Source organism: Leopardus geoffroyi, chromosome A1 (genome assembly GCF_018350155.1).
Source record: "Leopardus geoffroyi isolate Oge1 chromosome A1, O.geoffroyi_Oge1_pat1.0, whole genome shotgun sequence".
NCBI classification, from domain to species: domain Eukaryota; kingdom Metazoa; phylum Chordata; class Mammalia; order Carnivora; family Felidae; genus Leopardus; species Leopardus geoffroyi.
Window position 1 is genome coordinate 210892689 of NC_059326.1, and position 13693 is coordinate 210906381.

At 37.9% G+C, this 13693-nt stretch overlaps 2 protein-coding genes across 2 annotated transcripts in view; both read right to left on the bottom strand.

Annotated features, from left to right (window-relative positions):
* LOC123577944 (sperm flagellar protein 2-like) overlaps positions 1 to 13693 on the bottom strand; it is a 185364-nt gene that overhangs the window by 40374 nt on the left and 131297 nt on the right. Inside the window, exon 30 of the mRNA XM_045440407.1 lies at positions 11754 to 11983. Within this exon, the coding sequence (XP_045296363.1) occupies positions 11754 to 11983 (230 nt within the window). The remainder of the gene's footprint in view (positions 1 to 11753; positions 11984 to 13693) is intronic.
* LOC123577953 lies at positions 608 to 2538 on the bottom strand. Its single transcript, XM_045440408.1, has 4 exons — positions 2222 to 2538; positions 1893 to 2101; positions 1679 to 1802; positions 608 to 1597 (listed from the first exon to the last, which is right to left on the bottom strand). Exons 1-4 carry the CDS (start codon positions 2446 to 2448, stop codon positions 1246 to 1248), a joined length of 912 nt encoding a protein of 303 aa, XP_045296364.1. The 5' UTR covers positions 2449 to 2538; the 3' UTR covers positions 608 to 1245.

Below are 13693 nucleotides of genomic sequence, written 5' to 3' on the forward strand. Positions count from 1 at the left end.
TCCCAGGTAGTAGAATTTTCAGTAAAATGAGCTTTATTTTCAGTAAAAAACACATTGGTTTTTAGATAAGTTAAAAATGAATCATTCATGAGGTGCCTGGATGGCTCAGTCCATTAAGCATCCAACTCTTGATTTCAGCTCAGGTCATTATCTTGTGGTTGCGGGACTGAGCCCCATGTCTGGCTGTGTGCTGGGTTTGGAGCCTGCTTGGGATTCTCTCTTCCTCTCCCTCTGCCCCTTCTCTGCTCACACGTGCATGCACACACACACACTCTTTCTCACAAAATAAACAATAAACATTTTTTTAAAAAGGAAAGAAATCATTCATGTTCCTCAATATGAAACTGTAAATAAAATCTATTTTATGAAACCATGAAGAGTCTCTAAGTATTTAAAAATTCTGGTAGATATGCAATATATTTCCACTGTCTTTAATAGCTATGGTGCAAGTAAAGTGTTGTAAGATAATAGTTCCAGCTTACATAGGAATTGATCTGGTGATCGTAGTGCGAAAGGCGAAACTATTTTAATATTTGACCTTGTCCATTACATATGCCCCAAGGCATACGGCAATATGATCTTCACATAAAATGGGATAACACAAACATAAACTTAGAAATTTTATTCATGGGGGGTGCCTGGATAGATCATTCGGTTAAGCATCTGACTCTTGATTTCAGCTCAGATTTTGGGCCCAAAGTTGAGCTCCATACTCACAGCTCGGAGCCTGCTTAGGATTCTCTCTCCCCTCTCTTTGCCTCTCCCCTGCTTACACGCATGCTCTCTCTCTCTCTTTCAAAATAAATTAAAAAAAAAAGAAATTGTGTTCACTGATTTAAAAAATACCCTTTTTCAATTTGGCTGTAAGTTAGTTATCTAAAGCAACTGTCATTTAGAATTATGCAGGAAAGATGTTAATTGTATGCCAGGCCTAAAGGAATTCAGATCATAATCATCGCCTAGACACCCTTTGTAATAACTCTGCAAAATATGACATCAAAATGACACCATTGCTTAGAAGGATCTCCTCCATCCATAGAACGTGAACAAATGTGTGGATGTAGAAGTGATCTTAGAAAGGTACAGGAAAACCAATCTTTGGATTTTGGCTTTGTTTGTCTGGTAAGATGCCAAATGCCTTTTACATTTGATGTGAAGACTGGTTACTGTGTTACTTTTAAATTTCAGATTAAAAAGAATTTGTTTTTGCTCTGATGAATGACGAAGTCCACATTTGTCATATTACTAATCACTTTCATAATGGCTTTCCGAGTTTGATGAACAAGAGGAATTAGGTCTTGTGTCACCAGTTGAAGATGGTGTTCTTGTATTCCATAAGTGGATAGCTTTCCTAGGGTCAAAGTGATTAATGTCTGGAGAGTTCAACTGAATTATCAAGAGATCCGTCATACTTTCAGCCTTGATTGTGGCACGCATTTGTGATTTGGCACGTTTCATCTGACTAAAGCCACGTTCTGCTTCTGCAGAACTTGCAGGGAGCGTCAGTACTAGGTCCACTAATGTCAGGATATTTGGATATTTGTGCAAGTAAACAGAATTCACAAAATCCCAGGTCAATTTGCAGATGTTCTGAAATCTAGGGGGAAGAATGAAAAGTGTAAAAAATTGAGACTCTCAAGTTTCATTCAAATATTTATAAAATACCAACTATGCTTACCTAGCATAAATCTCTAATTTCAACATGCTCCATTCAGTGTCCACTTGATCGATTTCCACATTGGCAGCTTCCAGTAGTGGTTCATAGTGGGCAGTCAAGATGGATACCTCTTTTTCTCCAAATTCTGCCATCAATATATGAGAGAAAAAGTCACATACATGAAAGAAACCTACAGTCAAAGAACAACGGTTAGAAGTTGGTGCATATAGGGTACCTTGATTTATCTTTGTGGGCCACAGTTTAAAGCTTCCAATCACAGTAGCCTTCACCACATCTTGGCTGGCATCTCTGAAACAACCTTGCAGCCTCTTGACAAGATGTGTTAAGACCGTGCTTCTCACATCAGAAATGTTTCCCTTTCCTCCCAGGCAGTTACCATGAAAGTGTGTGGCTGAATCTACCTGACGTTCCTTTGGTCCTGGTCTGGGGAGGAAAAGAAAAATCCCCCAGATAAACAATTAAATGAAAAAGCACCTGACAAACAATGTCCCAAATCAAATTGTCTAGTTTGACAGACCCTCAGACCATTCCCCAATTCCTCACCTTGTTTTATACATTCTGAGCATTTCCAGTGTTGACTCTAATGAGGCAAATACATCAGCAATGGAAGAGTTTCTGTTCTGATTGACATGGGAAAGAATGCTAAGGACATTAATGACATCCACCAAGAAATGGACGAATTTAACAATGTCTGCTTGGAGAAGGAACTCCAGGAGTTCGTTGGCTTTCTGGTGACTAGTGTCATTTCTGCCCTCAACTGCCTGTAACATAGATCGGGAAGAGAATAGCCGTTTATCTTTCTCAAGATTATTCTTTCAAATTTCTCAATAAAAATATTCTCTGTCAGTCTGGCAAACTAAAATAGTGTGGTATTTCAAAATGACTTACTGAATGTAGTTGCTGGACTATCGCAGGATATCCCCTGAGAAAGTTCTGGAGGGCTGCCTGTAATCCCTGAAGCCACCTCCTGCCCCCTACTCGAGAAGGCAGCACAGGGCGAAGGTGAAGGCCTTTGAAAGTAGTTATCAGAGAACTCTTGTGGACAGGAGAACTGTGGTAGAAGTAGTAGATGCTGTGAAGAAGGCCTCTGACATCATTGTACAGGGGAACGCTCTGGAAGACCGCCCTGTAAGACAGTTCAAGATGATGTGCAAAGCAGTACACAGTCAGTGCTCGTGGCTGGATTTCTCTGAAGAGCATGGCCACCCCGTTGTTTTCTCCCTCTGAGCCAGGGGCACCATCACTTCCAAAACCAACCAGTTTCTTCGCCCAGTCTTGGTTCGATAGCTTAAGTTGAAGATTTCGCTCTAGAGTTTTCTCGATGGCATTTCTTATTTCCAAAGGATCCTTCTTTTCTACTGTCTGTACCCCAACAATTTGGCAATGCACTTTTCCTGCACATGCAAACTGCACGTAGACAAGTTCAGCTTCCTCGGCTGAGCTGTCTGTGATTCCGTCACTGAGGACAGAGAAAAATTTACTTTGTTCTAGTTTCTCTCTTAGATTTCTCCGTTCCACTTCAGCGATAAAATACGTGAACGTTCTCGCTGATTTGTTAGTTCTGAATACTGGGCCGATATCGACACCCTTCATATCATCCAACTTGCACATCCAGATAAAGTCTTTGAGGGGGCGTCCCATCTTGGCGATAGCATGGCATGATCTGAATAAGTTCTCTATTCTCCCGAGGGTGACTTTGCTCATGGTCGTCACCATGAACTCTGTGGTGGCTCGGTTCACTGGAGAACCACTTGTTGCTTCCATTAGTGAAGCCTTGGCATGGGCCTCACTGAGATGATGTGCATTGAGAAATTCAGTCCTAAAGTTGTCAGTGCCATAAAAAAAACTCACTTGATTTCCCCTTGACTTTACTCCATGCTTACGACACAGGCCACAGAACATAAGATTTAGTATCTCATCATATATAAGCCAAGGGTATTTTTTAAGCCAGATTTTCAAAAATTGATTATTCCTCTTTGGAAGATAATGGTCAAGCTTCTGCGGCCTTTTCTGCTTTTCAGTGACTCGGTTCACATCGCCTGGAGGACCCCTGCCTTTAAAATAACTCCATGTTGTTATTTTCAGTAATCACCAATCTCTACCTTTAATTTTGGTTAATATCTGCCCCCAACACTTGCTCATTATTTCTGTAAGATGTTACAGCAAATGTTTATGAGTGGGATGTCAGGCATTCTGGTCAGCACTTTAAGTGGCTTATATCATTTAACCCTCATAATCCCTTATCCCTATTTTATAGTTAAGAAAATGGACCAATCATTTGTCATTTTATAAACAAAAGCACTAGGGCACAGAGAGGTTAATTAATTTGTCTGATGTCACAGTGCTTGTATGTGGGGAGCTGGGGATCACTAGCAGGCAGTCCTACTCCGCAGCCCCCATGTTTACATCACTATTATAGGTTTCTCATAGCAAAGGGTGCTATGTTCTTCTTCACTCTAGAATATGTTTCTCTTTGCATAAGAGGGACATTGTTTTTTGCTGACATTTGCTTCCTGTGGTGAGAAAAAAAATAATAGGACACACACATCAGCAGGCCTACAAGATTCACCTTGGACATCACTTCCATCCCACCAAAGGCCCACCTTCTCCGGCTGTGTTGTAGTCAACCTGTTCATTTAGCCCAACCTGAAAGAGCTTTAGGCTTTGAGACCCATCCCAGATGGTTTCAAGGAGCTATGCCTCATGCCTCAACTTTGTCTTTTCCCCAAAGGTCTAATTTTTGAAACATGCTTGTCGGAGAGTGAAATATATATATATATATATATATATATATATATATATAATTCATATATATAATTCATATATATAATTCATATATATATAATTCATATATATATAATTCATATATATATAATTCATATATATAATTCATATATATATAATTCATATATATATAATTCATATATATATAATTCATATATATATTACATATATATAATTCATATATATATTACATATATATAATTCATATATATTACATATATATAATATATAAATTTCATATATATTTATATATTTATATATATTTATATATATTTATATATATCATATATTACATATATATATTTCATATATATTACATATATATAATATATGTACATATATATATTACATATATATAAAACATATATATATGGATTTTTTTTTCTGGACAGAAGGACAGAAGAATTTAAATCACACAAAGCAATGTCCTAAAATAGTTTCTCTCTGAAGGCAGGGAGCCTAGACCATATATTTATTTCCCTCCTGCAACTTCTGTGACCCTACTGATCATTAGACTATATTGTCCTATTTTATAATCGAATGCAAAAGTGTAATATGTGTTTGTGTAATATTATACTAAAATACCTTATGTCAACATACAAGCTCAGTGTTTCGTTTTGTTTCACTGCTTTACTGTCCTAGGTTAACTGCTCAGCTAGATTTTAAACTCTTTTGCAGAAAGAACCACACTTACTTCCTTTGTGCTCCATAATGGCAAGATGAGTGTGAGCGTGTGGCAGACGTTTCAGAAAATAAACATTCCCTATTGATTTTCATGATCTCATAGCTCTTAACGTCTTTTACTGGAAAACCTTTGACACTGGTCAATCTGCTTCTGCTTTTCTTACCTTATTTGCATCTAACTTCTATTTGCCTTTTAATCAGCTTTTTGGTAGTTGTTACTGTTAGCCCCATTTTGTTCCCCCGCCAAAATCAAATCCTAAATATTACTGTTTTCATGGAAAGGGACTCTCCTTGTAGTTGATACCTCCTGACTTCATTTTCATCCCTACACTGTCATTCTCCCACACAAGGCCTTCAGCACCAGGCTGCTGCCTGCTCGACACACACAAATGCTGGTGAACACATGAATGAATACACAAAAAAAGAAGTGAAAGAAGTCTCTCATTGCTAACAGAAAGGACGTGAACTTTTGCTACTGACTTAGCTAGCTTTTACATTTTTAGCTTTATGAACAGAATTTCCAGAAGGTGTTATCTTGAATTCTGAGCACATACTTTCATTTGCCTAATGCAAATTCTCTGACTTCATGAGGATATGTTTCCTCCTAAAGTTACAGCTGAAACCCTGCCCACAGACAGTTTTAACAGGTCCAAAATCTTCTAGATTTACTACTGCATTTCCGTGATCTGAATCTACATAGCGGAAGGAGTTCACCCACTGCGAGAACCACAGGACATATGGGGGCTACTCCTTTTTGCACCAATCCCTAGATTTTGCCACCTGGAGAGACATCCCTGTTAATAACATCAGTCCTTCTCTATCACCCTTTCTAAGAAATCTTTGTACAGTTTTTGATTTGTGTAAAGTCAGACTAATTTAAGCAGGTTTCAGATTAAAATATGGGGCTTATATCCCTGCAAATATTGGTGCCATATTTGTATAATTTCCTCAGAGACACTAGCTTAGAAAGATCCACAGAACTTCCTAATGATTCCCCCCCACCCACCCCCCACCAGTGCCCTCAATCCTGTCTCTCTGTTAGTTGAGGCTTGGTAGAGAAACAGAGCAGTATCTGTGGCTCTCTCAGAGTCTCTTTCTCCCTATAACCCACTCACATCATTGGGCTCTAAATATCTTTGATAATCTTTTCCTGCATGTCCTTTTCAAGCCACTTTGAGACTTCACAATCTGGCCACAAGGTCTTTACTGTCCTCAAATACTGCCTCTTTCCCCATCTGGTCTGTTTGCTGTTCCATGAATATGTCATGCATGCAACCTCAAAATCTTAATGTCTACTCTATTTTCCCCTTTGTCTGGAACACCCTGCCCCTGCTTTTCTTCCTGGAAGGTTCCATTCAAAATTCTCCTCTGGGCTAACCCTTATGCTGACCCACAAAGGCAGCAATAACTACTTCCTCCTTTGAATTCTTGTAAAAACCATGTAGCTGAATGATCTAGCTTAGCCACCACAGACAAGAGTTCTGTTTGTGCTTTCTGTCTCTGAGACCAATCACTGAATCTCTGGGTCTTTAAAAGAGGTTCAAAGGAGGGGCCCCTGTCAGTTTTTAGAACAATATTAGAGTCCTGAATAACTAAATGCTGCCTCCCTTGAAAAAGGGATAAGGGTGTAGAATTTGCTGGACTGTGTTCTCTCTGGAGAGCCTCTCAGCAGAAGCAAAAACAGCCATGAACCAAATCTCTATAGGCATTACATGGAGTACTGATGGGCTTACAAAGAAAAGGAGTTCTTTTGGTTTAAGTGCAGACAGAGGAACATTGCAAAAGTGTTCTAGTTTCAACAGACTCCAAATTGCTTTCATTGGACAAAGACTGTCTTCATGATGTGCTTGGCACTTGATGCTTAAAGACAAGACGTACCTACTCAGAGCTTAATACAGTACACAAAATGAATGCTTTTGTTTGGGATGTTTTTGGTCCATGGGGGAGCCATAAACCCTGTGGCTTAATTCTATCAGGTGGTGTTTTTTTGTTTTTTGGTTTTTTTCTGGAAATGTTCCAGGGTAATGGTGTAGGTGCCTATTATGGTATGTGTACCTTCAGGATATCGAGCTAACGTTTTGGATAATAATTAGAAGGGTTTGTATCACTATTGTATAACATTACATATTATATAAAAATAAGGTATTACTATAATTATATAATTAAATCACAATGGCTTATATATTACACTTAAATTGCACATTTTATGTTCCAGACACTTTCTAAACACTTAACATATATTAATCACTTTAATAACTCATAGCAGCTCCATTGAAATACCCCATTTTCCAAATGAGGAAAGTGAGTCAGAGAGAGGCTAAATAACTTGCCCAAGATCATACTAATCAATCATTTGACGAATGGTGCCACTGAAAAGAACTGTCTGACTCTTCTTATCCTTGGATGGGTCTTCTTACTCATCCAGCCATGGGTAAGAAGTGAATCAACATGGAAATGCTGGGATGGGGCCTGACACATGGAGCCTGACACCATGCCAACATTGGCTATTGTTATAATTCGGAAGATACTCGCTACATCTCATTCTGTGCTGGGAGTATGCTCGTGGGAATCCCTGGGACAGTCAATGAAAGAATGTCTTGCTGAACCACTGGATGCCTCTTACTTAAGCTGCTCCTAAGAGTCTAAAGTATGGATCTTTGCTGGGTGGCAAGCAAAATGCTAGGATGACAAGTTGTTTCATTGTATTTTGCATGATCTTGTATGATGATCACGCATAAGGCCATTTTTCTTTTCTGGCCTATTTGTAACAATCATATCAACAAATGATATTTTATGTCTCATGACTACATTTACCAAAGGAGATTTAGAATCATCACAAGTGGCAGAATTTGACCAGGAAAGGAGTGTTGAATATAAGCATTACAATATATAATGCATTTTCAATTTTTCCATTATCTTTAGCAAGGACTATTTTAACAAAGACTTTTATTTTTCAAGTGGGGTAGCCAATACTCAGCAGAAAACTCCTTAAGCTTTAGTTCTTTCCATTTATATACTGATACTAGTTACTCATAAGCATTTAAGGTCACTTGTTTTACTTAAAGATTATCCATTTCCCTCAATAATTTTATTTTTGTAGCATAATTAAAAGTTACCAAAGTGGAACTTCGGACATTATAAGGAGTGGGCATTACCACTCCTTATAAATTTGCTAAGACATCTTGCTGTGAGCCTGGTAATATGATGACTGTTATGTGCAAATATGTTTGCTTTTTTTCCTAGAGAAAATCCATCTGTTCATCATATTTTATCATATTTTAGTGAGCTTTAAAGTTGCATCCTAGATACCATAGGTTACCCTGGCATATATGAAGTCGTTTATGGAAATGATCATGTTTCTTGGCTTAAAAATAATGGCAATTTTCAAGTTCAAGGAAGAAACTCTGTAGGATTGCCCATTTAGAAATGTGCCACTACCAGCCACTTGCTCCAAACTGATCACTTCAACTAAGATGGTCTTTGGCAACTGTAGGGGTCCTAAGGTAAATACAGTGGAAAGTACCATGAAAGATTGATTTCCAATTCTCAGAAGGAATATGAAAAAAGACTTCACTTAAAAGATGGATGGCGGTGTATCATTTAAGGCACTGAACAACAATTGCAGAGCTGAGGAAGAAAGACTAAAGACAGAGGGTCTTTTGGGGGCTCAGGGAGTTGGGGGGAAGGGTGAGTTGCACTTATTGGGCTTCCTCAGGGAGGGGCAATGTCAGGGTTTGCAGCCTGGCTTCAAAAATGTCATCACAGAACTGTGACTCTGGGGTGCAGAAAATGGAATGGAATGATTCTTATTTTACCTTCCCTTTATGACATTAGCAAGAATAATAACAATGCGTATGACTTTTATTGATAGACTACCTGATACTGCGCTAAAGTTTTACATGTACTTGAAAAGCAAGCAACAACAGCCACAAATATATGTGTGTGTGTTAAAATAGTATAATTGAGCCAATAATAAAGAGTTTAAACTGATTGCTTATAGACCATAACTCATTTTGAACCGTGAAGTCTCTCAAATCTCACAGTATTATATAGCCTCGTAAGTTCTGCAGTAACTACACCAGCTATTCTTAAATATGTGTCAATTCTCCAGCTCGGGTGGGTGGAGATGGTTTCCAAGACAGAGAAGACCTCCCCATCTGTTTGCCTGTGGTTCATGCAGTTGGGGAACAAGAGGCAAAGCAGTCTCCTGATTCTTTCCCTGAACATCCACACCCATGCCTCTTATCTGCACACTGTCTAGTGGCTGTTCCTCGAACTTTAAATATTCTGTGTATCCCTGCCATCAAACCACTCTTCTTCCATATCCTTCCTCTGAGGTATTATCCCACCAAATTTTCCCTGACCAACGTCATTGCTCGCTGATCCTCTTCTGCTCTGCATTCTTGAGCACTTTTAAAAAGTTGATACTCCGTTCCAGAAAGAACCTAAATAGAACTTTATATTTTCTTCTTCGTTACTTTTCAAATTACACTCTGAGTCTGTCAGTCAAGTGGTTTTCCTTTTACATCTACTTTTTAAAATGTATATATAACTATCTCCTGCCTCCCCCTTGCCTTTATTCCCTCTTCCTTCCTCTTTCTACCATACTTTGAAAGCTGTTGCATTCTACCATATTCAGAAAACAAACAAATGTATCAGTTGACATATCTTAGTCCCAATGGTTTCTAGAATTAATCTTCTAAGACATACACATGTCAACTTATAGCTGCTATTTGTTATTTGTTTTTAAACTTTTAGTTGAAATGCAGGCTCTAGACTTGAGGTTGGATCCAAGGATGTACCATGGTTATCATCGTGAATACTAAGGTTCTTAAAAAGGGATTAGAAGTGGTTGATAATTTTCAAAATCCACTTCCACCTACTCACATGCCCACAAATGCTTTTAGTTTTGACCTGCTAATTGGATGATTTCCTTCCCATCACCCTAGTGTAGGATTAAGGCAAATCGTATTTCATATTCAGAATCTTTATACATGCATCTTTTGTAATGTAAAAAATGGTGTGAATAAAATGAAGAGCAAAAGCAAATTTGAAGAAGGAAATATGTAATAAGAGGGCACTGTGAAACCTATACAAAGGGCAAGAGAATGGAATCTGCCTGAACAAAAGAAGGAAGGGATTTCATGGGTTGGGTTTATAAAACTGATTTTTTTTTTTACACCTGCTGATGGCCACATTTCCTTCCTGCCCAAATATTGCCGGCCAAAGTTGGTACACATCCACAGCTGCCATGTGTGTCTTTATGTGTTGAAGGTGTAGACTTGCTCACGTTGATTAGTTGCACTGACATGTAGAGGTTCTCCCAAGGGGCACATGGTTACACCTGTTTCACCCAGTGGGCTTAGCAAAGAGGTGTTCAGTAAAGGAATGCCCTTTTAACTACTGAGATTTGATGTGGGTTTCTAGAAATACTAAACTTAAATTTTTTTTTAATGTTTATTTATTTTTGAGAGAGAGAGAAAGACAGACAGAGCGTGAGCAGAGAAGTGAGAGGGAGATACAGAATCTGAAGCAGGTTCCAGGCTGTAAGCTGTCAGCACAGAGCCTGATGCAGGGCTGGAACCCACGGACTGTGAGATCATGACCTGGGCTGAAGTTGGATGCTTAACTGACTGAGCCATCCAGGTGTCCCAAAATACTGAACTTTTAAAGAACAAATGAAATCTAATTACTCTGAGAGTGGAATTGTGTTAGTGCTATTGGCTATTCTCTAGAGAAAAGTAATGATTTTCCTATATGTGGATATTGGAAGATAAAATAAACCTGTTTGTGAGAGGTGGCTTAGTCAGTGAGAAGGGGCAAGAACTTTGAAGAGATCTGGATGACATATGTCCATAGGCAAAAACTACTTTGTGACTCAGTGTCCAGACCTATAAAATGGAAAGGAGATGCTAATCCTACAGGACCTGTCTGAATTACCTGTGCTATTAATTGATGGAATTCATTAAAGAATATCTGGGAGTAGAAAGAGCCTGTATTAAAAAAAAAGCCTGTGCAGATGCTATAGAGTCATAATGATAAAATGTGAAGGAAATAAAGAATTAGTGTGCATGAAATACTATGTACATGTATATGTGAACAAATCAGTTAAGCAAATATTTTGTTAACAATTTATTTGTTCTGTTCTTAATCTGTGAAGCACTGAGGAAAAAGGCAAATATGAAAGGGAAATTCTCTCCTCCCTGGTCTCCCTTCACAGATTAGTCAGGGAGACAGAAACACAAACTCATAACCCCAATACAAAGCCTAGACTGGAAGTATATGCAAAGGCTGTCTCTCTCAACTGCCAGACTAAGTAATACTCAAGTTTACCAGCTTTTGGCCAGAGGCAGGGATGGGCCCAAGAGGAGAATTAGCAGGAACGAGGATCACCACACTGCTAAAGTATTACTCACTGTTTTCCTCCTGTTTGTTGAATTCAGATCTACGCTGTATGAAGCAAACGTGTCATAAATTAGAACAGAGCAAGGGCTCATTTTGGTGACACTCAATCCCAGAGGGCTGATTTTACTTGTGAGTAAGTGATTACCACCCTCATTAGTCTTATCCTTTTTTGTGCTTTTTTCACAATAATTACTTTTCCTACCTTTAGGTGCTATAATTAAGAACTGATCTCGAAGGTTGTCAAGCTGTTCGATGGTCAGGGTGCCATTTTCTTCCTTTTCTATGGGTGGAGGACGTGCTGGAGGAGGGGAATCTGGAAAGACTTTTACATCACCATTAATAAAGAAATCTTCTTGGTCTAAATAAAGTTCACTCTGAATTTTTGTCGACGTTTCAATGTGATAGCGAGCTACCTCAGTTAATTTTTCCACACTGAAAATGGAAAAATGAATAGGGTTATCCCCATTAAAAACTATTGGGTTAACAGTATTTGCTTAGTAGACATACACACAAAGTCTACACATCATATAGCTAAGTTAGACAATTCAATCCTCATGTTTAAAAATTCTAATTCTCTTCAAATCCATTTTGTAGAAAGGCAGAGTATAAGTAAATAGAGATTAGAAATAAAATGCATGCTCAAAGAGCTAATAGTCACATTTTATACAAAGCTGAACAAAAAGGGACTTCATAAAATATGGTTTTATTAATATTAGACCATATTTTACTGTGTAAGCAAGATTATATCAAGAGATATATTTCAATCTAAGTATGAACCAGAATAAAGTTATATGGTAGAAACACCTGTAAAATATAATTGTTAGAACAACACATTTATTTGGAATCAGGATAAATTATAATGTTAATCAAATTTAATAATCGATTTCTAGAAGAGTGGCTTTTCTCTAACTTTATATCAAGGAATTTGATGTTATTGAAGACACAATTGTCAGAATGGACTTTAATAATATATACCCATTGAAATTGCTTTCTATTTTTATAAATAACAATTCCTAGTTAAATCATGTAGTATAAATAGCAATAGTTAGGTGCAGTAGAAAGAGTACTCAAAGTTGAGCTCTCATCCCAGAATTCTCTGTACCCATGAGTCCTTGGTAATTTACTTAAGCTCTCTGAATTTCCTTACCTTTGCATGGAGCTGATAACACATAACTCCATACCTTATGGTTATTAATGTAAAGCCACACAGGGCATGGATTTAAGCTGAACTGGGGATTATAGTTATGGTCCTAATTAAAGGCCATTTCAAAAGCCAGAGAAGTTTTTACACGAGAAGTGTATAAATATTCATACAGAGAAGTAAAACATTACCGTATTACAGAAGGGATTGTGTTTATATTTCGTAATAAAGATTGGACATTATGGAAAAATCCATTTTTAATCTGCTTTTATGTAACCCAGGAACACCAAAATACAGATACTAAAAAATTTTTTTAAATAGTATTAGTTGCTTTCTCTCAAAAGACAACCCTAGATTTCAACTCCAGCATTCTGTGTTGGTGAGTGTCTATATTGCACGTATTATCTAATTAGTTTATGCCTCGTGGTGGTTGTGTGCTGGTGCAGAGGAGAAGGCACTGGATAGCTATTAAGTTTGCAACCTTGAGTGAGAAGGGCCGACGACCGCAGACCAAGACTGAACGGAGAACCAAGATCTCAAAATGGGTGTGCACCACCTAGTGGAGGTTATCAGGCATACCCTTCTTATGAATGGGAGGAATTAAAAAGTGCCAGGAGAATAAAAAGCAAGATTTGAAGTTCCCAGGGATCTGATAGCTTTCTCTCTCTCTCTCTAGTTTTCTTTTACCACCAGAGTTTTTGCAATAACCAAAACAGAAAGCATAGCTGAACATTCCTAGTTTTAACTTCTTCTGGCTACATTCAGAGGTCAGATACATACACATAATATATATCTGAGAAATTGGAATACATCTGATAAAAATAAGAATTTACTCTTGATGGCCACATGGATGAGAGCTGTGAATCCTAAGAATTAAGAAGACATGTTATCATTTGTAAGTGGCAGGCAGAGAACAGAACCGAACATCACTGCTCTGTGATGCTAATGATAACTCAATTGGCTATACAGTAGTAAAATTATTTTAAGCCTTACTGTAATAG

Excerpts from the sequence above, each read along its gene's own strand:
- LOC123577953 (XM_045440408.1), bottom strand. The coding sequence starts at position 2,448 with ATGTTACAGGCAGTTGAGGGCAGAAATGACACTAGTCACCAGAAAGCC. Across the intron at positions 1,803-1,892 it reads GCCCACAAAGATAAATCAAG|AATTTGGAGAAAAAGAGGTA; the intron begins GTACCCTATATG and ends TATTGATGGCAG. Across the intron at positions 1,598-1,678 it reads AAATTAGAGATTTATGCTAG|ATTTCAGAACATCTGCAAAT; the intron begins GTAAGCATAGTT and ends TCTTCCCCCTAG.